This window comes from Armigeres subalbatus, chromosome 3, assembly GCF_024139115.2.
Source record: "Armigeres subalbatus isolate Guangzhou_Male chromosome 3, GZ_Asu_2, whole genome shotgun sequence".
In the NCBI taxonomy this organism is placed as follows: Eukaryota; Metazoa; Arthropoda; class Insecta; order Diptera; family Culicidae; genus Armigeres; species Armigeres subalbatus.
In genome coordinates, this window is record NC_085141.1 from 37,005,521 (window position 1) to 37,032,508 (window position 26,988).

The 26,988-nt window shown below is 38.3% G+C and overlaps 1 protein-coding gene and 1 long non-coding RNA gene across 2 annotated transcripts; both read right to left on the reverse strand.

The window, feature by feature from the left end:
- Positions 1–4,514: 4,514 nt before the first annotated feature.
- On the reverse strand, positions 4,515–5,535 carry LOC134225016 (uncharacterized). Its single transcript, XR_009983134.1, has 3 exons — positions 5,407–5,535; positions 4,889–5,083; positions 4,515–4,828 (listed from the first exon to the last, which is right to left on the reverse strand). It is a non-coding gene; the product is annotated as an uncharacterized LOC134225016 (long non-coding RNA).
- A 2,345-nt stretch (positions 5,536–7,880) lies between these two features.
- On the reverse strand, positions 7,881–11,141 carry LOC134225852 (uncharacterized). Its single transcript, XM_062706262.1, has 4 exons — positions 10,838–11,141; positions 10,272–10,755; positions 9,372–10,203; positions 7,881–9,316 (listed from the first exon to the last, which is right to left on the reverse strand). Exons 2-4 carry the CDS (start codon positions 10,475–10,477, stop codon positions 8,495–8,497), a joined length of 1,860 nt encoding a protein of 619 aa, XP_062562246.1. The 5' UTR covers positions 10,478–10,755; positions 10,838–11,141; the 3' UTR covers positions 7,881–8,494.
- Positions 11,142–26,988: the final 15,847 nt, after the last annotated feature.

Below are 26,988 nucleotides of genomic sequence, written 5' to 3' on the forward strand. Positions count from 1 at the left end.
CCCAAAGGTACTTCGGTGCACTAGACTCCGTCAGCATCGCTTTCATTTTCTCCACTATGGTGCGGTTAAAACGTTCCGCCACACCATTTTGTTGCGGGGTGTAGCCCACCGTTGACTCCACTTGAATACCCTTTTCTGCGTAGTAAGCTAGTTGATCCTTTGAAAAATACTCACGTCCAAGGTCGCATCGCAAATGTGCTATTTTCGTTCCAAATTTAGCAGTCGCCATCGCTTCATAGATCTTGAAATAATCAAACACTTGATCCTTTTTCTTCAGCAGGTAAACGACTCCAAAGTGCGTGTAGTCATCCACGAACGATAGGAAATATCGATAACCGTCCGATGTCGCAGGGGTAATTTGCCCACACACATCCGTGTGCACGCGCTCCAGTGGCCTTTGTGTCGATGGTCTTGTACCGTTGAATGGTTGTCTCACCATGTTACTTGCAGCACACGTGTCGCAAAACGAAGGATCACCATGGACATTACTCAGTCCATCCACCATTCCAGACGTCTTCAATTTGAGCACATTCTTGAAGCTGAGATGCCCATATCGCTTATGCCAGAGCTGCAGCTCCGCGTTGTCGGCTACTAAGGCAGATCGAATAGAATGCATACGCAAATAGTAAAGGTTACCTTTCAATTCTGCAACACCGATGATATCGCCATCCTTCGTTAAGATTGCACGATCTGGCTTGAACTCAACGTGCACTCCAGCCTTCAGTAATTTCGCCAAGGATAGCAAATTGTACTTCAGCTTGTCAACGAACAGCACCTGCCCAAATGACAAAGTGTACCTATTTTTCCCAACGTGCGACTTGCCCTTCACCGTACCTTGCTTTGTTGCTACCAGCACCTCACCATCCTTCGCACTGTCGATGTGAAACGGATCTTGTAGCACTTGCAGTTCCTCAAAATAGCTTTCGTCACTGACCATGTGACAACTTGCTCCCGAGTCCAGTACCCACTCGATTACGTTCTGCTCGTGACACTTTTTTGCTCCTGAAACCAGCGCCACCTCCTTATCGACAGGGATTTTAGCTACCTGCGCGCGACCCGAACGTTTCCTTAACATGGGGCAATCAAACTTCTTATGTCCAAGCTCTCCGCAGTGGTAGCACTTTCCGGAAAATTTCGATGATTTCTCACGTCGATTACTGGATTTGGCCGCTAACACCACTCCATCCGACCCATTCGTAGCACTCGAACCGGATTTTCTTCCAGAACGCTTTTGCTCCTCCGCTAGAAGGCGTGCTTTGACGGTCGCAAGCTTCAGTTATTGATCGTCCAAATTTTCCATCGCCGTGGTAACCACATCGTAACTAGGCGGTAACGAAATAAAAAGCTGACTCACCATGTCGAGCTCAGTAACAGTGGCACCAGCGTCTTTCAGCTGTCTTCCCAGCTCATCGAATCGACGGAAATGATCCGATAATGATGTTCCTTCCTCCATCCGCAACAAAGCCATCGATCGCCGAATGTACGTCTGAGCAGCAAAACCTTTTTTCGCGAAGGTGTTTGCTAAAGACGTCCACATTTCTTTTGCCGTTTGCTTGTCGCGTACGTACTCGAGATGGCTATCCGCAATATACGCCACCAGCAGCTCTTTTGCCTTCTCATCGTTTTCCTGGAATTCTTCATTTTCTTCCTCATCCTCCGGGGCATCCTTTGTGATGGCTTCCTTCACCCCATGGGCCGATAATTGAGTCTCCACTCGAAACTTCCACGTGTCATATCCTTCACCTGCGAACTGTACGATTCCTGCTTTCCTCGCACTGGACATTTTGAATTTGGGAACGGCTTCGAGAACTTTCTTTTTTACACTTTTACTCTTAGGTATGGCGTGACTGGGCTCATAACCTGAAGAGAAACACGTTTTAATAACTTTAACACTGGAGGTTTATTCAATTACGACTAAAAGAATCTAGCCACAGAGGCCGGTTTTATAGTTGCAGGTTGCCATGCAGTCGTTATATACTAAGTGCATAGCAACCGGTGTTGCTATGGTGACGTTATGTATAAATTCAAATCTTGACTAGATTGCTTCGATTATAAATTCAAATGTTACTGATGGCTTACTACGATTAACAAAAACTAACTGCCACACAGTTTGCTATTATTTCAACAAACTTGTTCGTTAACAGTTTCCGAGGATCATTTCCCTCGAGGAGATAAAGTTAATCCGACTCTCATTACGAGTGGTTCCAACCTGATTCCTCCTGAACGGTCAATGTTCCGGGTGTATTTTTGTGGCGGAACGAGCACTCTGCGTATTCAGCTTGCCTCATCCGATGTTCCGACGGTCCTCTCAAAATTATCGGACGTCAATCCTGCTCGAATCTGTAAACAATTATGTTTGAATTTCAATTAAGTATATTATTCAATATAAAATAAAAACCTACCGAAATAGATGAACATAACGGAATTAGCACCAATGCCAAAAAAATGTGGTACTGCCAGCGGTCTGATGGTTTCTTCCGTCTAGGAAGCGGAGACCTGTCCTTTTTCGTGGAAACATTCCGAGAACGGCCTTCCTTTGTACCCGGAGGATTTTCATATGAATACAAAGAAGCGTTGACTTATCCTTGATCGATTAGTCAAAAAAATTGAAAGTCCATCGAGAAACGGCTAAGATATACACTTTCAAACCCACAGGACCGCCATTACCGTGAGTGAAAAGCTGGCTAGAAAAGACAGACGTAGTTCAACGTCAAAAGCTTATTTGAATTAAATATCTCTCTCTCTCTCTCTCTCTCTCTCTCAGTGAAAAAAGGAATTAGAGCACGATTTGTTATAGACCCAAATTAGAGCATAATTAGTTAGAGAAAACCCCTTCGACAATAATAGAACAAAACCTGCTAAAGCCGTCATTCCCCCCAAGTGTTGTTAATATTACTATTACTGTCACCATAATGCTACGTTTAGACAAGGCAAGTGAATTGAACAAGTCGCTTGAATCCAACGCGAACTGAACGTGTAAACACCTTAATTCAATTCACTTGAACGAAAAGAAAGTTGAACATGTTCAACTTTTGGCAAGTCAATTCAATTCAACTGAGTTGTTCATTTCACTTGCCCTGTCAAAACGTAGCATAAATCAATGGACACACATGGTACACTGAACCAAAACATCATCCTTTGAACGTAGGATTTGTCATCATCTTTAATATTAAAATCGATCATCCCGTTTCCATATGCCGAGAAAAGTGAATGTTCAATCTTCTTTTCAGCGTAAGGTAATCATCCTCTATGTAGATGATTATGGTTCGGTTTATGACTGCATCATCATTTGAGCACGCCCTATGAAGACTATCATCCACTTTTTGGATGATGGTCAGTGGTGTTTTAGCTTGTGTTTACTCAAAGTTATTGAAATCACGCCATTTTACACAAGTTGTTCGTGACGCATAGTCTTTTTTTGCTTGATTTCAATATTTCTGCAACGGAGAAATAGCATCGGAATAATACCGAGCTGCGTACATCTGGTAAGTTTATTATATTAAATTAATTTGTGCAAAAATTAATATAAAATTTCGGAAACCTGATCCAAGAAACTCCGAAGCCAAAACGGCCGAAACATGATTGCTGGCATGCGGACGAAGACACCAGTGATGGAAATGAAGTACAAACAGCGAGTATCTTGCGCGGAAATGGAATCCGAGGCAATCAGCAGCAGAACTGGCTCCCAGTAATCCAACTAGATCGCCAAACAAAACATCCGAAAATATTACTCGAATGAGAAGGTCATTATCAAGCAACACCGGAAAGCAAAGATGAAACTTAACTCATGGAATTGAAATTAAACTCTATCAAACATTCATGAATATGTTAATTCAATGTGAAGTTTATCAATAAATATAAATACAAATGAGTATTTTACATAGAACATATACAGATTATTCAATTCAGTAATTACAATACGATTTCTTTTTTTTTTCGATATGATTTGAACCCATTTTCACGTATTGAATCTCCAACGGTTCCCATTCGTAAAATGAATCCATTTTATTCGGTTTTCGTAAGAATCTCAAACAAAAATGATTCGCCAAACTATCTGTAGTTCTATTCTTAAACCATATGGCTATCGGATGATTCTCATTCGGTCGCTTGTCATCTGAGAGGAAACAACCGTATGAACATCATCCTGATTGTGAGTGATATTCGTTAAGGGGCGTGAGCGAATCAATTTGCAGTTGCTCTCAGGAGGATTTTTCGGTTCAGTGTAGTTTAGTCCCATGCACGGTAGCATCCATTTACCCATTAATGGGTACTTTCGTACTCATTTTGAAGAAAAGCGGCATAACTCATTTAATGGGTAAATCGCATTTACTCATTAATGGGTACTCCCACAGAACTTCAAAAAATGAGTAAATTTTGCTCCTGGTTTTGCTACAGAATATGTATCAAATTTACCCACTTTTTTCAAAACATTTCCTGTGGAATTTTAATTTATTGTATTATCTCGGAGGGAATTTTAAGAAATACAAAAGGTTTATAGGAATATAGTTGTTTATTTCATAAAAATATGATGGATGACTTACTGAGGTGAACCGGTCAAGGGCCGAAAACCTCATTAATAAAGACAATAAAAAATGGATGACTTACGCATCATCCGGATCAAAATCGTTTCACTTTCTTTATTGATTGTTTGATTTCATTTTCCTTCCTAGCCCTGAAATCCTGCTGGAAGCGATGTACTAAACACTTTATGGAACCCTCGGTTTCGTCGGAATTCCGTTGTGAATTGTGTAGCTCATCTCCTCGGTGGACCACTCCTAAACTTCTTGCTGATAGTGAGCTGGTTTGACCTGCCATCCGTACTGATTTTCTGCAATAGAATCACATTTCTTATCTTCGGCTTTCCCAACTGCTAGTAATCACCACTTACCTTGTCTTGATTGTCCTGCATAGTAGTTGTTCCATAATTTCACTTTAAGCTTGTTTTTCCCAAATTTTAAAAGATTTCTTCGTGGGTTTTCACCGTTTTTACTTTCGCCGCAGAAGACGTTCAAGATGGCTACTTTTCTTTTCGAAAATCTGGAAGGGTACGTTTTACCCATTATTTATTACGAGATGGCATTCTCTATAATGGGGTGAAAATACTCTTTTTTTGTTGATAAAAATTTACCCATTATTTGACATATCAGTATTGATTCAAAAAATGGGTACATAAAATCCATTAAATGGGTATTTGCCAGCTTCCGTGTGGGTATGGCGCAAAAACACAAAACCTGATATTGTCTGATTTTGTCAAAATTGCACGCGGCGAACCCTTCAGGAAAGGTACCGCCGCGGTTTCTGCACCCCGTTTACTTGATTCTTATGGGTGAATAGCATTGCGGTGTATCGTTTGGCGCGGCCGTACCTTTCGACAGTCATTCGCCGCGTGAAGTTTTGTGCAAGTACCCTTTTGGGAACATTACAAACGCCGCGCAGTGTATCACATCCAGAGAATCTGACAATAACTTCTTAAAGAGTATCTCAAATACTAAAAAAACAGTCCATTCTAGTTTTTTGATATGTTGTGTAAAACAGAGTCTAAATTTTCAGAAAAAATATAAAATCGTATCCAGCTTTTCGCTCACGGTAGAGTAGAGTGGGGCAAGAGTACGCACTTAGTTTTCAATCGATCATGTGGCCCTTATGAAGCAAGCTTCTGCATATCAAATCAGTGGCGATGATTCATATACTCTTCCTTTATGTTACCCAGTGGAAAAAATATTGAAATTATTGAGATTCGTTTTAGTAGAACCCTTATTGCAAGACAAGTGAAAAACGCACTCTTAAGGTGCCGTCAGACGTTGCAAGCAAATCACTCGCAACGAGCATTTTGCTCGCAGAAAGTGACAACTGTCAAAAATTTGCCTGTCTGACTACACTGAAAGTGATTGCATGCAAACAAATGACAACTCGTAAGCAAACGCTCGCTTGCAATGTGTGACTGCTAAGCGTTAAAAATTTTCAACTCGCAGAAACGGAATTGCGCTTGCTAGTGCAGCACTAGCAAATTTTTCGCTCGCAAAAGTGAAAACGTTTTCAGGTGGCAGTGTTGCACTGCAAAAATAGGAATGAAATTAGATTTTGTGGCCGAAAAACAAGTTTTTCGTTTTTGTTTATACTTGCATGAGAGTAAATCTGTCATTTGCTTAAAGTAAAAAACTGCTACGTGTGACTGCAATTGCGAGTGCTCTCAGAAATCATTCGCTCGCACGAGTGATTTGCTTGCAACGTCTGACGGAGCCTTTACCCCACCGGTGGGGTAAGAGTGCGCATCGGGTGGGGTAAGAGTACGCATTTATCCAATCATGTGCTTTAAGTATATTAACACAAATAAGAGTTAATAACATTTAACTCATGTTTAATGAGCATATATTAAGGAATATTTAAAGATTACCTAACTCTTAAAGGGGGAGGGGGTCCTAAAAATGTGCACTTTCATACGAAAAACCATTGTTTTTTATATATACAAAAAACTACAGAGGTAAAAATATATATCAGGTTTCGCGTGGCGTATACAAAGGCATTTTCCTTAAAGAAAGTCCACCAATCACGTAACGTAAAATTTGGCTATTTCATCACCCCTCCCCCCTATCTTACACTATTTGTATGAATCCTCTAAAAATTATATGGATCGTCACACATCTCACAACCCTCCCAGCTAAACGTTGCGTAATTTATGAATGTTTCTTTTGATTAAATGATATTATCATTTAGATGAAATTGTGTTTTCGTACTATGTTTAGGTGTACAACAAGTCCTAATACAATTTCATTATTTCGATTCAGTGCTTTGTTCGCTAAGTCTTTTCTAACACCGAATTACTTCAACTTATCCTAAAAACTTGTGATAGTTTCTAATTCTGTCCCTTTTTTCTTAGTTGTGGATCTTTACGCTTTGGAAGAAATCTTATTTCGGCCAGAGATACGGGTTTGAAAACATAACTTGAAGATTCATATGCGTACTCTTGCCCCACCGGTTCCTGCGTACTTTTACCCCACAGTCCCAAAAATTATTCAAGTAATGTTTTTGACTTCTTGGAAAACCAACCGGAGTGGTGTTCTGTACCATAAAGTACTCTATACAATGGGTTATCGAAATGGTATAATGTTCACCTGATTGAACGTATATATGGTAATGAAATACTAGTTGCGGAAATCCAATTATTTTTAGCAAAATGACCAAAAAGTTATTAAACTCCATATCTCCCTTGTTGTTTATTCAAATCGTTTACAATTACACATGATAATAGTTGGCCAGAATACCTGTCAAACTGATTCAGTGCTGCTAGTTTATCTTTTTTTATTGCTTCAAAAAATCGAAAACGTACTCTTACCCCACGCGCACTCTTGCCCCACTCTACTCTAATGGCGGACCTGTGGGTTTGAAAGTGTATCCGTCCCTGTACTTCTTTGACATCTGACTTGGGTTTGACATTTCGATTACCCTCTCCCCTCATCATGGAACAGGAGGAAAACGGAATGTCAAACCTAAGCCAGATGTCAAAGAAATACAGGGACGGCTACACTTTTAAACCACAGAGCCGCCATTACGGCCATTACCGTGCGCGAAAAGCTGGATAGCACCCTCTAGTCAAACATCATGAAAAATGCAAAATACAAATACAATCAATGTTGTCTAATGCAAAATTCAAATTTTCCAATGCCATAATATGTGTCGTCTAAAGTATGCGTAATTATTTTTCTTACCATATTTTAACATTTGAAATTGATTCAGTTATTCAAAAGTTGTGATTTAAAAAAAAAAGTCGTTTTCGTAGAAATAAAAAAGCGATTTTTGGAACCGCCAAATAGCATTAAAATCATCCCCCCAAATATAAAAATACGTTTTTAATATTTTGTGATAAGGAATAAAACTACCAATTTTCATGATATCTTGTGACTCACCATATCGGTATTTTATGGAATCGCCATTTATGGGAAAACATAATATAATAATAACTACTTGACTTAAATTTTATATTGATTGTGTCTCTCTGAGATTCTCAATTCCAAAACTGGATGGCCCTACTTTAAATACAAGTATGTAAAGTTACAATTAAGTGGTGGAATTAAATGGAATAGTACTAACTCGTCTAATGACAAGCGTCGAAACATATTATGACCGAAAATAGTTTGGCTTTGGTAAGACATTTTAATTAGGTATTTTTAAATCAACTATACAAAAGTTAAATGATGCAATTTTTCCAATTTTTAGCTAATTTGAAAGTTTTCATTACAACACTGTTAATAACATTTTAGAAGGTTTTAAAATATACTTCCTGTTGAAATATCATAATTTTACGCGCACGTCCGTGTCCGCCGGATGGCAGCACCGCGTCGTCGAAGTAATTAAGAATAGAGTAAGGTGTCCGCCACAGTAGACGCGACGTGTGATGCGACGCGACTCACGCAAAGGAATAACAATTATTATCGATGTACCTGTCTATTTGTACCGTCGCGTTGCGTCGCATCGCGCCATCGCGTTTACTGTGGCTTCATCCTAAATGTGATGTCAGCCCTGCATAAATTCTCCACTCTTTAATATGATCAACTCTGTATTGGCCCTGACTCCATTCATCGTACCGCTGGTGAAAAAGGACGCCATCAAACAGAGGGCCATCGCGGAAGTTATCTTCATCGTCCAGGCCAACCACGCGAATGGCATGTGTCATGTATTTGTAAATTTGCTGATAGAAAAAAGCCAACAGAAATGGGCGGCTCATGATCGTTTCAGGATATTCAACTGCCATAATGTCGTAGGTTTGGAAGGACACGTCGTAGGCCACCTGCAAAAACAGGTCTGCTTCGAAGAGCTTCAGAAGATGTCGCTCCAGTAAATAGTACAAAGTCATAGCGGTTATTCGGAAATGAGAAGGGATCTTCTGTAATTCATCAGGGTTCAGCGTATCAGATGCAGTCCACGATAGAAGTTGAAATTTAATATCCCTGAGCATCTCCTGCGTAGATTGTTCCTTCGATAGTAAGTGAAGCAGAGTAGGTGTGTCTATGTTGCGCGGATATTTTACGGTAAAGGTGTGTACTCGGTGTGGTTCTCGATGAGACGTTTTAATGGCAATCCTCAGTTGTTTTGGTCGCGGCTTTCGTTGAAATAAAATTATTCCTGCCATTCGCGAAATTAGCCCGACTAGAAGCTTAGCGTAATCATTCCCAAAATCGTTTCGACGCATGTCGGCTATGTATATGCTTACGTCCAGTGGCTCACCCTTCCAAATTAAATATTCGAACGGTGAATCTCTTCGAACTAGAGCTCCTATGAGGGGATCCGCAGTGGGGTTGAGGTTTAGTGGTTGGATTTTCTGAAATTGAATAAGTGTTAATAGAATTGCTTAAGGTGTCAATACGTGGTGTTACCACACTGTAGGTATCCAAACTACGGTGAAATTTTTGAATCAAATCTTCGTCAACTTTGTTGTTTGTGATTTCGTTAAGTATATTTAATATTGCATTATCATCAAGTTGTGGATATGAAAGTGTTCGGATGTATTGGGCCATGCTGAAAAACTTATTGACGCCTGAGCCATGTCGCTTATGAAAATAATTTACTGAATCGAATGGCATGATATCATTACCCATAAGTGTGGCAAACAACGGCATTTGGTCGAAGTTCAAGCCAAGTTGGTCAACTATAGCATATCGGTTATATTCTATGGTGCACAATGTGGACAAATTTAGGCATGCAGACGACCAATACCTCCAGGATCCTTTGTAGATAAGGAAGTCCGAATCATTGGAGATTATCGCCAGGGCGTTCACTTGCATTGCATGTGCAGCCAGCACTTGATCACACTCACGGCCGAATGTCATATTACACTTTCCGTACTTTTGTGCAACATTCCACAAAGGATATCTAAAGTTCAGCGGGGCTCTATATTCATTCACCAGAGCTCGTAGGCCAGTCCCCCTTTCAATGGCATCGATCAACTTTAGGTTATCTTCATATCTATTGTCTTGGCGATTGCACCAAGTTGTCTTTTTTTGCCCATTGATATTTCCGTCGCAGAAAAACACAAGCTCGGCGCCTAGTCTTGTCAGTTTGGTGAAAAACTCATCAATCGCAACGAACGCCAGATTAAAACGTCCCCCAAATAAGAGTCCTTTCTGATCGTGCATGCCGAGAGGTTCGAACAAAGTAAGTAGATCAATCACTATAATTGGAGGTTCCACTGATTTCTTGAAATGTTCTCTGATGGTAAAGAAATATTATTCCATTATCACATAGAACTTGTTTTTTTTTTGTGAAATAACATGTACCTGATTTGTTCTTCAATGTTGATCCAATAAAAACTGCCGAGAATGTCATTACGAACGAATGTGTCAAGGTGTCGTACACCCATAATTACGATTACTAAGATGTGTATCCACCTTATGCCGAATTGCCAAAGTTCGTTGCTAAAGGCACTTAACAAAATCCATTTGCAATTCGCCAAGAGACTTTTTGAAATCAAGTCTACTCGCATCAACACGATATGGAACACTGAAGGAAACGATTGTTCATACTAACTGCTTGCAGAATAATTAGAACGCTTGGTGCAGTTGGTGATGGAAAGACCAAGTGCTCCTTTAAAAATAAATCGTTGCATTTTTGCCTTTCTTGTATACTAATTATACGTAAAGACTATTTATTTGCTCCTAAAACAAACTTTTAGTTAGAGTTGTATACCATTTATCTTAGTTCTTTTTCAACTTCTTATTGTCCTTTATATGTGTAGATACAGCATATTGAAACCCTCTCCAACTAAGAAAAAAAAATCCGTTGTAAAAATTACTATTTCGTAGACAACGCTGCTTTTAAAACTACTAAATTACAACACACATACATATTTTAAATTTTTCTGTTATAGAGCTCGATGAACACTACTTGTTAACACAATTATTGGAAAATGACTTATACCGCACTACGGTAGTACTGATATTAAAAAATATATATATATTAATATTAAAAGTGACTGTGTGCTGCCGAAAGAAGGATGATTCATTTGGATGATTCTTTCTTGAATGTTCGCGTCGAAAATACTGATACTTCTTTGTCAAGACAAATGATGGTGCTACTATCCCGAATTAAAATAAATATCTAGTTCAGTTTCAATTGTGTTATCGATTCTTTGGACTCTGGACTTTGGACTTTGGAAAAGACCATTTCCGTAATGCATCCGCACTCGATAATTCTTAATTCGAGCATAAGCTTTGAATACATAGACCTATCAAGCTTGTCTTCAAAAGGAAAAAAAAACGTAAAGGAACAGTATTCCTTGTCAAAGGCAACTTGTTACGGTTACGCATAAGTTCCTAAAAAGTATAATTCTCGGGTGCTTATTCAAAAAGACGTATGTGATTTTGTAAACAAAGATTCTAACGTCGATTTGTCCAATCTGATGGCGCTCCCACGCAAACCGACACCACTAACAGGTAGCCGAAGGCTTCACTTTCCTGTCTGTGGTGATGGTTTGCGTGGGAGTGCTATCAGATTGGACAAATCGACGTTTGAATCTTTGTTTACAAAATCACATACGTCCTTTTGAATAAGTACCCGAGAATTGTATTGTATTGTTCGGAGACTTTATATATAGCACAATCAAATTCCGAGTAAAATGACGATTTTTTTTGGTATACCTCCTCTTACTATCAAACTTGATCTAACTGTAATTGATACCAGGCGTTCTCTGCTGCTCGGGTCGCTGCGTTCCGTTTATAGGATAATGTGACATTGCCGTCTACGTCACCGTCGTGCTTGCCTTCTGTTGAAATGATCATCGATCGCATGGTTGCGAGTTAAAAAATGATTCTGCAGAAATCTTTGGGATTCCCCGTACCCGGTTTGTGATGTGGTAATCGATGAATTTTTTTTCATCAGTAGCGTTTTCTCATGTCAAGTCATGATCCCACCACACAAAAGAACTGGTATGAAATCATGTTGATGTGATAATGATAATTCTTAGTCAGACATTTCTCGAGAATTTTATTCTATTCACATTATATCACATTTTTATTAAATTTTTAGATTTTTAGATTTCTGGATTTTTAGATTTTTAGATTTTTAAAATTTTAGATTTTTAGATTTTTAGATTTTTAGATTTTAAGATTTTAAGATTTTAAGATTTTAAGATTTTAAGATTTTAAGATTTTTAGATTTTTAGATTTTTAGATTTTTAGATTTTTGGATTTTTAGATTTTTAGATTTTTAGATCTTTAGATTTTTAGAATTTTAGATTTTTATATTTTAAGATTTTTAGATTTTTAGATTTTTAGATTTTTAGATTTTTAGATTTTTAGATTTTTAGATTTTTAGATTTTAAGAATTTTAGATTTTAAGAATTTTAGATCTTTAGATTTTCAGATTTTTAGATTTTCAGATTTTTAAATTTTGAGACTTTTAGATTTTTGGATTTTTAGATTTTTAGATTTTTAGATTTTTAGATCTTTAGATTTCTAGATTTTTAGATTTTTAGATTTTCAGATTTTCAGATTTTTAGATTTTTAGATTTTTAGATTTTTAGATTTTTAGATTTTTAGATTTTTAGATTTTTAGATTTTTAGATTTTTAGATTTTACATTTTTGGATTTTTAGATTTTTAGATTTTTAGATTTTTAGATTTTTAGACTTTTAGATTTTTAGGTTTTTAGATTTTTCGATTTTTAGATTTTTAGATTTTTAGATTTTTAGATTTTTAGACTTTAAGATTTTTAGATTTTTAGATTTTTAAATATTCAGATTTGTTTTTTTAGATTCTAAGATATTTAGATTCTTAGATTTTTAGTTTTTAGATTTGCGTTTTGTTTTATAGCAGGCGTTCTCTGCTTAACAGGTCGCTGCGTTCCGTTTGTAGGATAATGTGCCATTGCCGTCTTAGTCACCGTCGTGCTTGCCTTCTGTTGAAATGATCATCGATCGCATGGTTGCGAGTTAAAAAATGATTATGCAGAAATCTTTGGGAATCCCAGTACCCGGTTGTGCTGTGGTAATCGATGCATTTTTTCATCAGAAGCGTTTCAAAAAGTCATGTTCTAATCACACAAAAGAACTGGTATAAAATCATGTTGATGTGATAATGATAATTCTTAGACAGACATTTCTCGAGAATTTTATTCAATTCACGTTATATTGGATTTTAAAATCTCCAGATCTTGAAATTTTAGGATTTTTAGATTTTTAGATTTTTAGATTTAGATTTTTAGATTTTTAGATTTTTAGATTTTAAAATTTTTAGATTTTTAGATTTTTAGATTTTTAGACTTTTAGATTTTTAGATTTTTAAATTTTTAGATTTTTAGATTTTTAGATTTCTAGATTTTTAGATTTTTAAATTTTTAGATTTTTAGATTTTTAGATTTTTAGATTTTTAGATTTTTAGATTTTTAGATTTTTAGATTTTTAGATTTTAGGTTTTTAGATTTTAAGTTTTTTTAGATTTTTAGATTTTTAGATTTTTAGATTTCTAGATTTTTAAATTTTTAGATTTTTAGTTTTTTAGATTTTTAGATTCTCAGATTTTTAGATTTTTAGACTTTTAAATTTTTAGATTTTGAGATTTTTAGATTTTTAGATTTTTAAATTTTTAGATTTTTTGATTTTTAGATTTTTAGATTTTTAGATTTTAAGATTTTAGGTTTTTAGATTTTAAGTTTTTTTTAGATTTTTAGATTTTTAGATTTTTAGATTTTGAGATTTTTAGATTTTTAGATGTTTAGAATTTTAGATTTTTAGATTTTTAGATTTTTAGATTTTTAGAATTTTAGATTTTTAGATTTTTAGATTTTTAGATTTTTAGATTTTTAGATATTTAGATATTTAGATTTTGAGATTTTTAGATTTTTAGATTTTTAGATTTTTAGATTTCTGGATTTTTAGATTTTTAGATTTTAAGATTTTAAGATTTTTAAATTTTTAGATTTTTAGGTTTTCAGATTTTTAGATTTTTGAATTTTTAGATTTTCAGATTTTTTGATTGTTTGATTTTTAGATTTTTGGATTTTTAGATTTTTAGATTTTTAGATTTTTAGAATTTTAGATTTTTAGATTTTTAGATTTTTAGATTTTTAGATTTTAAGTTTTTTTAGATTTTTAGATTTTAAGATTTTTAGATTTTTAGAATTTTAGATTTTTAGATTTTTAGATTTTTAGATTTTTAGATTTTAAGATTTTTAGATTTTTAGATTTTTTGATTTTTAGATTTTTAGAGTTTTAGATTTTTAGATATTTAGATTTTAAGATTTTTAGATTTTTAGATTTTTAGATTTTTAGATTTCTGGATTTTTAGATTTTTAGATTTTTAGATTTTAAGATTTTTAGATTTTTAAATTTTTAGAGTTTTAGATTTTTTGATTTTTAGTTTTTTAGCTTTTTAGATTTTTGGATTTTTCTCCATTCAGCTCGGTCCATGGCTGCACTTCGCACACCACGCAGTCTGCGGAGGGCCCGCAAATCGTCCTCCACCTGATCGATCCACCTTGCCCGCTGTGCACCTCGCCTTCTTGTTCCCGTCGGATCGTTGTCGAGAACCATTTTCACCGGATTACTGTCCGACATTCTGGCTACGTGCCCGGCCCACCGCAGTCTTCCGATTTTCGCGGTGTGAACGATGGATGGTTCTTCCAACAGCTGATGCAACTCGTGGTTCATTCGCCTCCTCCACGTACCGTCCGCCATCTGCACCCCACCATAGATGGTACGCAACACTTTCCTTTCGAAAACTCCCAGTGCGCGTTGGTCCTCCACGAGCATCGTCCAGGTCTCGTGCCCGTAGAGAACTACCGGTCTTATTAGCGTTTTGTAGATAGTCAGTTTGGTACGGCGGCGAACTCTATTCGATCCGAGCGTCTTGCGGAGTCCAAAGTACGTACGATTTCCAGCCACTATGCGTCTCCGAATTTCTCTGCTGGTATCGTTATCGGCGGACACCAGTGAGCCCAAGTACACGAATTCTTCAACCACCTCGATTTCGTCACCACCGATAGAAACTCGTGGTGGGTGGCTCACATTGACCTCTCTTGAGCCTCTTCCTATCATGTACTTCGTCTTCGACGTGTTGATGACTAGTCCAATCCGTTTAGCTTCGCTTTTCAGTCTGATGTAGGCTTCCTCCATCCTCTCAAAGTTACGTGCCATGATATCAATGTCGTCGGCGAAACCAAATAACTGGACGGACTTCGTGAAAATCGTACCACTCGTGTCAATCCCTGCCCTTCGTATTACTCCCTCCAAAGCGATGTTGAATAGCAGACACGAAAGACCATCACCCTGCCGAAACCCTCTACGCGTTTCGAAGGGACTCGAGAATGCCCCTGAAACTCGAACTACGCACATCACCCGATCCATCGTCGCTTTGATCAACCGTGTCAGTTTATCCGGAAAACCGTGTTCGTGCATTAGCTGCCATAGCTGGTCCCGATCGATTGTATCATATATATGCGGCTTTGAAGTCGATGAACAGATGATGTGTGAGCACGTTGTATTCGCGGCATTTCTGCAGTACTTGGCGAATGGCGAACACCTGGTCCGTGGTGGAGCGTTCGCCCATAAAACCCGCCTGGTACTGCCCCACAAACTCCCTTGCAGTTGGTGCTAGTCGACAGAATAAAATTTGGGAGAGTACCTTGTAGGCGGCGTTCAGCAATGTGATTGCGCGGTAGTTGCTACAATCCAGCTTATCGCCCTTTTTGTAGATGGGACACACGACACCTTCCATCCACTCCTGCGGCAAAACTTTCTTCGTTCGTAAGAAGGTTCACGTTTATGTCCTTACACATATCAGGCTGTGGCACGTCCCCCCTCCGTGAACGGTTTAACTTCTCATAGAACTTTCGTGTGTTATTAGCGCGGTACAGTTGCTCCGTCTCTTCACGGTCTCGATCTTCCTGCTGACGCTTTTTTCTCTGGAAAATCGAATTTTGTCTGTTCCGCGCCTGTTTATATCGTGCCTCGTTCGCCCTCGTGCGGTGTTGCAGCAATCTCGCCCATGCTGCATTCATCCCTTCTACTAACTGCTCACATTCGCCGTCATATCAGTCGTTTCTCTGATCCGGGGGCACCGTGCCAAGTGCAGCGGTTGCGGTGCTACCAATGGCGGATCGAATATCTCTCCAGCCATCTTCAAGAGATGCTGCGCCTAGCTGCTCTTCCGTTGGGAGTGCCGCTTCCAGCTGCTGCGCGTAGTCTTGGGCTAGCCTACCGTCTTGTAGCCGCCCAATGTTAAGCCGCGGCGTCCGACTCCGACGCGTGTTGTACACCGTCGAGAGTTTTGAGCGTAGGCATACTGCAACGAGGTAGTGGTCGGATTCTGCGGACACTGCGGTAAGTGCGGACGTTCGTGATGTCGGAGAAGAATTTACCGTCGATAAGAACGTGGTCGATTTGGTTTTCCGTTTCTTGTTTAGGTGATTTCCATATGGCCTTGTGGATATTTTTGCGGGGAAAGAAGGTGCTTCGGACTTCCATTCCGCGGGAGGCTGCGAAGTTTATGCATCGTTGGCCGTTGTCATTCGATACGGTGAGCAGACTATCCGGTCCGATGACCAGTCTATACATTTCCTCCCTTCCTACCTGTGCGTTCATGTCACCGATGACGATTTTGACGTCCCGCAGTGGGCATCCATCGTATGTCTGCTCCAGCTGTGCGTAGAACGCTTCTTTCTCGTCGTCGGGCCTCCCTTCGTGTGGGCAGTGCACGTTGATGATGCTATAGTTGATGAAACGGCCTTTTATCCTCAGCTTGCTCATCCTTGCGTTGATTGGCTGCCACCCAATCACGCGTTGGCGCATCTTACCCAGCACTATGAAGCCGGTTCCCAGCTCGTTGGTGGTGCCACAGCGTTGATAGAAGGTAGCCGCTTGATGCCCGCTTTTCCACACTTCCTGCCCTGTTCATCAAATCTCCTGCAACGCCATGACGTCGAATTTGCGGGGATGTAATTCATCGTAGATCATCCTGTCGCAACTTGCGAAACCTAGCGACTTGCAGTTCCATGTTCCAAGCTTCCAATCGTGATCCTTTATTCGTCGCCTAGGTCTTTGCCGATTATATCAAGTCGCATTATCTCATATATTGTTCGTAATTATTGATTTTTATTGGTAGAAATTACAATTTTGTGGTCAAATTAAGAACAGTACCGACGCTTTTCAACTGTAGGGACAAATCGCTTAATTTTACCATAAATGTAGTAAATCTGATTGATATTATTTTCAATTTTACCACAAAAATTGTTATTTAGCATATACTCAAACAAAATAGTTGATTTTACCACACAATTTTACTATATTTTCTGTAAGAATTACCATGTAAGCGGTTGAATATACTATTTTTATCGTGAGATAGATCATATTTTAGTCATTTTAAGACGAATGGCACTTCGGTTGAAAAACGTCGGTACTGTTCTCAATATTACCCCTAAAATAGTAGTTTCCACTATAAAATTTTTCTCAGTGTACGCTAAGAAAGATGTTTTCGGTGTTACTTGGGACAGCTCACTTCGCACTAATCGATTTTCACAGTGAGAAGTGGGAAATAAGTAGCGAAAAATGAGACGTCTCACTTTTCACACCTCATTTCTCACTTTCCAAAAGACCTATTTGGCCAAATGTCCTGCTCGGCCAAATGGCAAGATCGGTCAAACGACATATTCAGCCAAATGACCCATTCGGCCAAATGTCCTATTCGGCCAATTGTCTTTTTCGACTAAATGACCTATTCGACCAAATGGCATTCGGATGAACGGTATTCGGCCAAACGGCCCTTCCCTGCATGTTTCATTATCATTGCTATTGCAATCGCAATATGTATACACACAAGTATACACTTGGACCATGGTCCTGTGGATTACATGAAATTATTGCTAGGTGGTCATTGGTTTTTATGGAAACTTGGCTAATGTTTGATTTTCTAAGGAAAATTTTAAATTCTGTCAAAAAAAAGTTTATTCTGTTGTTTTTGTGGTTCTACGGAACCCCGGTTTATTTTGTTCTATTTTCCCGGCACTTTGGAAAAAGTCTTTCATTGCAGAGTGGTGTGAAATGTTTACAGTAAACCGGAAGGTTTGCGAAAAAACAGGTGAAGCGTTAGAGATCTATTTTTATCAATTGGAGTACTCGCTGAGTGCATTCCCGTTGATTTTGATTTCCAAGTTTTCAATAGACGAATCCAAGTAAAAATAAGAAGAAGACACACGACGGTGTTAACTTTGACAGATCCTACAGCGCAGCATAGGAAGATCATTTTAAAATGCTTATAATAAATTCTAGACAAATTGTAATTAAAATCTGATTGATGTATGATACGGAAAAAGTTCCGAAGTTTATGATAGATACATTTTTGGAAAATATACAAAAAAAATGAGATAAGCTTCCAAATAAGTACCTGAGAACTTTTTCCGTATCGTACATCAATCAGATTTTAATTACAATTTGTCTAGAATTTATTATAAGCATTTTAAAATGATCTTCCTATGCTGCGCTGTAGGATCTGTCAAAGTTAACACCGTCGTGTGTCTTCTTCTTATTTTTACTTGGATTCGTCTATCCGGTTTCAGATCATACGGTCATCCTGCGGCTACGTAAGTGATAACGTGATAACAGTTCACGAGGATCCATTTTTCACGAGATTTTACCAGGAATTGTAATAGAAAAAAGAATTTATTTCTGCGAACACCAGGATACCGGTTAGCTGCAGAAAATCTCATTTGTCAGGGTCATAAGAAACATGTTTGGTGATTGGCAGAAATCCCACGGAAGGGATCTAAGGCTATTTCTAAATAATCATATATTTTAGCTTATTAATTAAATTTCCTAATACGACTGAAAAATGAACACAGTAAACTTCAACATTGTCAACATGGATCTATAGGAGATCTGAAAGGTTTAATAACTAGAGTCCCGGTCCCAGCGAAAACACCAAAGTCTTTGGTGTTTCCCTGGGGGGATACCACAAACAATACCAACAAATGAAGGGGTGCTACACAACAAAAAGGTCGAGAATCACTGTTATGCATAAATAGTAAAATTTCCGGATTTGATTACAGTAAACGATTAAAGCTATTAAACGCTCTTTTATCCAACGATTAATTTCTTTCAAATGATCTGCTCCGCGAACTGCACTGCAATATCACAATGCTCTTTTCCGCACATTAACCTCAGAGGTCAGGGCACATATTTTCTCTCACCTGAAACATTGAGCGTCTCCATTTGCCCAGCCCAGAGCCTACCACCCACAGTACGCCCATCTCGGTTCATTTTTACCGCACAAGACACATGTCTGGGTTCTCACGCACGATGTTTCGGAAAACGCAATTTTTGTACACTCACGACAACCTGTTGTACACTCAACTAGTACTAGCATATGTAGGTAAGCAATAATGCTTACTGTTTTCTGGCGACACACAGTTCTTTTTTGTATTTTATCGTGAAGGGTCTATGAGAATTGAGGATTTTATTCTGTAATACTAAGGACACACCTGTGGTACTTGTACCATGGTACAAGAGAACAAGAAAATTATTCCAAGACTATCTTTGATAAAAATAATAATTGGTATGGCACTCATTTCAAGATTCTTGTACCATGGTACTTATACTACCAGTGTGTCATTTATATAAGACCCAATTTCAAAACCGGGCTGCAGTGTAGTCCGCCTCCTCGCGGTGCAGCCTGAATAAAGCTAAATGGACTACAAAGCGCCCTTCAATTATTTATTATTGAACAGACGGACGGAAGGAGTTAAGACGTACCGGAAGAATAACTTTTTTTTAATCTTTTTTGCCCAATTTTTTTTTTTTTTTCAATTTAATAAGAAACTTTTTATAGAAGGCTCAGAGACTCAAAGTGTTATATGTATACCAATCGACTTATTTCAACGATCTGAGCAAATGTAAAGCAAACCATTTGTGTTATTTGTAGTAGGTTACACAAATGTTGTAATATGTTTTCCTCTTTTTAACAAAAATTAAAAATTTCTCTAAACACTTTCAAAACTATGCCAATAGTTCTCCCTATAACTCATTTTATTTATTCCATTTTTTTTTCTAGATTAATTCGGGAATAAGAAGCATTGAGCTTTCAGCTCAAATTGGCTCCTGTTTTTTTGAGCTGTAAAAAATCTCGTACCTCCGCGTAGGAACTTGTAGAATCTAACACTCGACCAAACATTTCCACTAACTTGTCGTTGAAAGTACATCTATTGGTAAGATGAAAAACATCGCAATGTATTCAACAGATATCTGTTTTCGAGTGGGAGTATGCGCATTGCAAAACGTAGACACTCTCCGGAGTTCTCAAATGGTGAAAATTAGTAGATCTGTTCACATGGTATGCGTGTGAAGCAAACGAATAGTATGCAAAACACTTAATTATAGCCCAATCATAGATTTGTTTATAGCGCACAGCTGATTGTTATCGTTCTGAGAAAATTCTCTGGTGCCATAAAAAATACCATTTACCTGCGTCGAAGCATAACTAGTTCATCACACATCCAATCGCGATTCTGTCTTGTATGTGAAAGCTGTTAGAGCACCTCCACGGGAGTCCCCATCTGGTGCTCTATCGCTATTTCCGGGCCCTTTATAGGGACCCACTTCTACACCGGAGGTATCTAAACGGGAATGTAAAATAAGAACGCAACTCAAAATTAGCCGTGAGTTTCCAAATTTAGCGCCCCATACTGCGGGTTGCTAAATTTCCATACAGGGTTGCTATCCTGGTTGCTATTTTGTGAAACGTCACTTTGGTATTGATCAAAATTGCAGAAAATATGTTTTTCCACAGATAACAGATATTTAGGCTAGAACAAATTTTATCGAAAATCTTGTGTAAACTTTTGAATTGATATACGTTGGCCCACTACTGCCATCTACTCAACTGATTGCGGCAGTACATACGAACGCAGCGGATTAACAACCGTCGAACGCAGCCAATGTATTTGACAGCTGCATTCGGGCTGCGTTTTCAATAACAATATGGTTTCACAGTGTGACGTCACACGTATGTAGCCACGGCTGCGTCCTGGTGAATTTCTTCCATATTTGACAGGTATCGGTGGTTTGTATATAAACAAAGGTTCATCCGCTTGCTGCGGGAGATAGGATGAACCTCATGAACCTACCACCGATAAATGTCAAATTGAGTTCATTCGATTGAATTTTTGAGGTTATGTTTATTTGATGTAAAACCTTATAGACTAACGCAAAATGAACTCCCCCAAGAAATTATGACGTTTGAGCGGGTCGCATAATGAACACAAAATGAACTTTTGTTCGAGAAGACGACCCGCTCAAATGTCAAAATCCATCGGGTGAGTGAATTTGATGAACTCCTGCACAGGTCTATGATCCTTGCGCCATCTCCAATCGATTGCCAAACGCGGTCCCAATTTAAAATACATTTGAATTAACGGTTGCGGATGTTTACACACGTATCGGATGCCAGCCTCAATATCTGTTATCTGTGGTTTTTCTGTTTTCAGAACAATTTCGATGGAATTAAATAGTTCAAGACAAAATTTTCAAAACGACTTATCTGCTTTTGTAAACAAAGATTCAAACGACGATTTGACGAATCTGATGGCTCTCCCACGTAAACTAACACCATCAGCAGGTAGCGGAAACCTTCACCTACCTATTGGTGGTGTTGGTTTGTGTGGGAGAGCGATCAGATTCGTCAAATCGTCATTTGAATCTTTGTTTACAAAAGCAGATAAGTCGTTTTGAAAATTTTGTCTTGAGTTATTAAATAGCAAGGGAAATATCCATTTTTTTTATCTAGTGCCCCAGTTCAACTCCGCGAAGAAGTAATTAAAGTAATAGAGCTATAATAAGGAGCGATGCGCACCGGCTCCCGCTAGAGCCCGAAATATTCATGGATTTTTTGCGAAAGGAAATTCTACTGTTTTTATTTTGCAAGGTCTTCCAGGAATCTCTCAGAATGTTCATTTAGTAATTATTCAGTATGTTCTTCAACTAGTTCTTCCAGAAAATCTTCCGCAAGTTCATCTTTTCTGTCGTTCATTCAATTATGACTTGTTTTGGAAATTCATGTAGGATCCCTGGCAGATTTCTTCGGGAGTTCCCCAGCAATCTTTGTGTTCTTTTAAGAATGTTTAGCAGTTCTCCCAGAATAGTTTTAGGATTTCTTCCAGAATCTTTCGGGATATTTTCATTGGAATTGCCCAATAATATCTTTGATAATTTCAATTGAAAGCCTAGTTTTTTCAAGGATGTTTGTCACATTTTTTTTCCGGCACATCCTTCAGAAAAAAATCCTGCAGGATTTTGTCAAGAGATTCCTGTAGGAAAACTGGTAGGAATTTCAGGAGGATTTATTTTGACTGCAAGTATAAATGCCCGAAAAAAAATTCCTGGAGAGGAAGCCCAGAAGGTATAACGGTTAAAAAATTAACTGTGTGGCCCCAAATGGCCGTAGCGAATTGTTATGACAGCAGCTCTGACCAGAAGAGGCCGAGTCATGGCTTGCTGCGCACTGATCGACACGCTGAGGTGTTAATGTATGATCACACGCTGATGATAACTTACTCAAACCCCACATTTCCCTTCTTCTCTCATTAAAAAAAGGCAAAAAAAAGATCCTCTAGCATAGACTGCAATGATTTTTTACGCTATTTACGCGAGACAAAGATGAACATATTGCTTTTGAGAAACCGATAATTTCCTTTGAAAACTGAACTCCAAAATAAACTTCCCAAGCAACCAGAAGTTCGGATAAGAAGGGCTATTTTGGCTTAATCAGCTCTCATTTTAAGTATTTTTTTGTATGTAACACGGATACAAATTTCATCCATTTGCTTCAAAAATATACATGTTTATTTCCAAAATTGTAATGTGTTTGAAAACCTGTTTGTTTTATACATACACTAGTGGGCAGCCCTCACTCGCTCTTACAAAGTAAACAAAACTCGAGTTCGGATCGGATCCGACCAGAAGTCAGCAGAGGAGCAAGAGCAAGAATGGAATCATGATTTCTTGCTTCCAAATTGATGATAAGGATATTTTTCAGGTACAGAAAGGTAAGTACATGAAATAAGAACGTTTGGAATTGTGAAATCTGGTTGTCATATGCTACCAGAATATGAAAATTGGAAGAATTGATAAGAAAATATGAGTGGTCGAACCAAAACAATAATATCCATGTTTGCTTCAAACATTTAGCTGGGTGAAACAACTTGAAACGCACATTTGATTCAATAAAAAGTTTTCGTTCGCTTCAAATGCAACAATATGTTTGATCCAAACATATTTCTTTTTGATGCCAGAACAAACTGAATTTATGTTTGGATTTACCTAGAATATGTTTGTTTTTAACATAGTTTTTTCTGCGTGAACGGAACTTTAAGTGAACTTTAAAGTTCCGTTAAGGATGCTTGGAACTTGTTGTGAACCATAGTGAACCAATTAGCAGAACAACGAAATGCAAATGCAAGTAATACCAGCAAGCTGACCTTCAACATATCGATGTTGAACTTGCTAACAACCGCTTAGAACATGTGTTCCCAAACTGTGGGCCACGACTCCCAGGGAGGTCGTGGACTGATCAATGATGGATTGCGAAAGAAGAATCCTAATTATACTTTTGTCCCTATTTTGTCCCACAGATCTATCACAGCCATCAGATTTGGATCTATGTAGTGAATTTCTGATTTTCCAAACCACAATCCATTTTCCAGCGGTCTTCCAGACACGCTTTGTGATTTTTCAAACCACAATCCATTTTCCAGCGGTCTTCCAAACGCGCTTTGTGATTTTCCAAACCACAATCCATTTTCCAGCGGTCTTCCAGACGCGCTTTGTGATTTTCCAAACCACAATCCATTTTCCAGCGGTCTTCCAGACGCGCTTTGTGATTTTCCAAACCACAATCCATTTTCCAGCGGTCTTTCAGACGCGCTTTGTGATTTTCTAAACCACAATCCATTTTCCAGCGGTCTTCAAGACGCGCTTTGTAATTTTCCAAATCACAATTCATTTTCCAGCGGTCTTGCAGACACGCTTTGTGATTTTCCAAACCACAATCCAATTTGCAGCGTTCTTCTAGACGCGCTTTGTGTTTTTAAAAAATCATCAAATATTTTAACACATTAGGACATTAACAATTTAATTCAACTCACCTTTTGAAATCAGCGTCAGGATCCAACAAATAACCTGGCAGGATCGCCAAAATGTGTGGCCACAAATGGCCGTAGCGAATTGTTATGACAGCAGCTCTGACCAGAAGAGGCCGAGTCATGGCTTGCTGCGCACTAATCGACACGCTGAGGTGTTAATGTATGATCACACGCTGATGGTAACTTACTCAAACCCCACATTAACTACGACGGATCTCCAGCTACCCTTGCGAGCAAAAGCGTAGAATTGCCCTCCGGAGATGGCGAGTTCTATTCCCGATTCGGTCAAGGATGTTTTCGAGTGGGCTCTTTGGTAATGTGACCAGCAAGCGTCCTGCGAAACGCCCAATTTAAAATACATTTGAATTAACGGTTGCGGATGTTTACACACGTATCGGATGCCAGCCTCAATATCTGTTATCTGTGGTTTTTCTGTTTTCAGAACAATTTCGATGGAATTAAATAGTTCAAGACAAAATTTTCAAAACGACTTATCTGCTTTTGTAAACAAAGATTCAAACGACGATTTGACGAATCTGATGGCTCTCCCACGTAAACTAACACCATCAGCAGGTAGCGGAAACCTTCACCTACCTATTGGTGGTGTTGGTTTGTGTGGGAGAGCGATCAGATTCGTCAAATCGTCATTTGAATCTTTGTTTACAAAAGCAGATAAGTCGTTTTGAAAATTTTGTCTTGAGTTATTAAATAGCAAGGGAAATATCCATTTTTTTATCTAGTGCCCCAGTTCAACTCCGCGAAGAAGTAATTAAAGTAATAGAGCTATAATAAGGAGCGATGCGCACCGGCTCCCGCTAGAGCCCGAAATATTCATGGATTTTTTGCGAAAGGAAATTCTACTGTTTTTATTTTGCAAGGTCTTCCAGGAATCTCTCAGAATGTTCATTTAGTAATTATTCAGTATGTTCTTCAACTAGTTCTTCCAGAAAATCTTCCGCAAGTTCATCTTTTCTGTCGTTCATTCAATTATGACTTGTTTTGGAAATTCATGTAGGATCCCTGGCAGATTTCTTCGGGAGTTCCCCAGCAATCTTTGTGTTCTTTTAAGAATGTTTAGCAGTTCTCCCAGAATAGTTTTAGGATTTCTTCCAGAATCTTTCGGGATATTTTCATTGGAATTGCCCAATAATATCTTTGATAATTTCAATTGAAAGCCTAGTTTTTTCAAGGATGTTTGTCACATTTTTTTTCCGGCACATCCTTCAGAAAAAAATCCTGCAGGATTTTGTCAAGAGATTCCTGTAGGAAAACTGGTAGGAATTTCAGGAGGATTTATTTTGACTGCAAGTATAAATGCCCGAAAAAAAATTCCTGGAGAGGAAGCCCAGAAGGTATAACGGTTAAAAAATTAACTGTGTGGCCCCAAATGGCCGGAGCGAATTGTTATGACAGCAGCTCTGACCTGTTCTGACCAGAAGAGGTCGAGTCATGGCTTGCTACTCACCGACTGTCACGCTGAGGTGTTTATGCATAATCACACGCTAATGATAACTTACTCAAACCCCACATTTTCCTTCTGCTCTCATAAGAAGGCAACAAAAAGATCCTCTAGCATAGACTGCAATGATTTTTTACGCTATTTACGCGAGACAAAGATGAACATATTGCTTTTGAGAAACCGATAATTTCCTTTGAAAACTGAACTCCAAAATAAACTTCCCAAGCAACCAGAAGTTCGGATAAGAAGGGCTATTTTGGCTTAATCAGCTCTCATTTAAAGTATTTTTTTGTATGTAACACGGATACAAATTTCATCCATTTGCTTCAAAAATATACATGTTTATTTCCAAAATTGTAATGTGTTTGAAAACCTGTTTGTTTTATACATACACTAGTGGGCAGCCCCTCACTCGCTCTTACAAAAGTAAACAAAAACTCGAGTTCGGATCGGATCCGACCAGAAGTCAGCAGAGGAGCAAGAGCAAGAATGGAATCATGATTTCTTGCTTCCAAATTGATGATAAGGATATTTTTCAGGTACAGAAAGGTAAGTACATGAAATAAGAACGTTTGGAATTGTGAAATCTGGTTGTCATATGCTACCAGAATATGAAAATTGGAAGAATTGATAAGAAAATATGAGTGGTCGAACCAAAACAATAATATCCATGTTTGCTTCAAACATTTAGCTGGTTGAAACAACTTGAAACGCACATTTGATTCAATAAAAAGTTTTCGTTCGCTTCAAATGCAACAATATGTTTGATCCAAACATATCTTTGATGCCAGAACAAACTGAATATATGTTTGGATTTACCTAGAATATGTTTGTTTTTAACATAGTTTTTTCTGCGTGAACGGAACTTTAAGTGAACTTTAAAGTTCCGTTAAGGATGCTTGGAACTTGTTGTGAACCATAGTGAACCAATTAGCAGAACAACGAAATGCAAATGCAAGTAATACCAGCAAGCTGACCTTCAACATATCGATGTTGAACTTGCTAACAACCGCTTAGAACATGTGTTCCCAAACTGTGGGCCACGACTCCCAGGGAGGTCGTGGACTGATCAATGATGGATTGCGAAAGAAGAATCCTAATTATACTTTTGTCCCTATTTTGTCCCACAGATCTATCACAGCCATCAGATTTGGATCTATGTAGTGAATTTCTGATTTTCCAAACCACAATCCATTTTCCAGCGGTCTTCCAGACACGCTTTGTGATTTTTCAAACCACAATCCATTTTCCAGCGGTCTTCCAAACGCGCTTTGTGATTTTCCAAACCACAATCCATTTTCCAGCGGTCTTCCAGACGCGCTTTGTGATTTTCCAAACCACAATCCATTTTCCAGCGGTCTTCCAGACGCGCTTTGTGATTTTCCAAACCACAATCCATTTTCCAGCGGTCTTTCA

What these genes read in the sequence shown, in the direction of transcription:
- LOC134225852 (XM_062706262.1), bottom strand. Translation starts at nt 10,477, where the DNA reads ATGCGAGTAGACTTGATTTCAAAAAGTCTCTTGGCGAATTGCAAATGG. An exon ending in AACATTGAAGAACAAATCAG is followed by an intron (nt 10,204 to 10,271) that starts GTACATGTTATT and finishes CTTTACCATCAG; the next exon opens with AGAACATTTCAAGAAATCAG. An exon ending in GTTTGGATACCTACAGTGTG is followed by an intron (nt 9,317 to 9,371) that starts GTAACACCACGT and finishes ATTCAATTTCAG; the next exon opens with AAAATCCAACCACTAAACCT.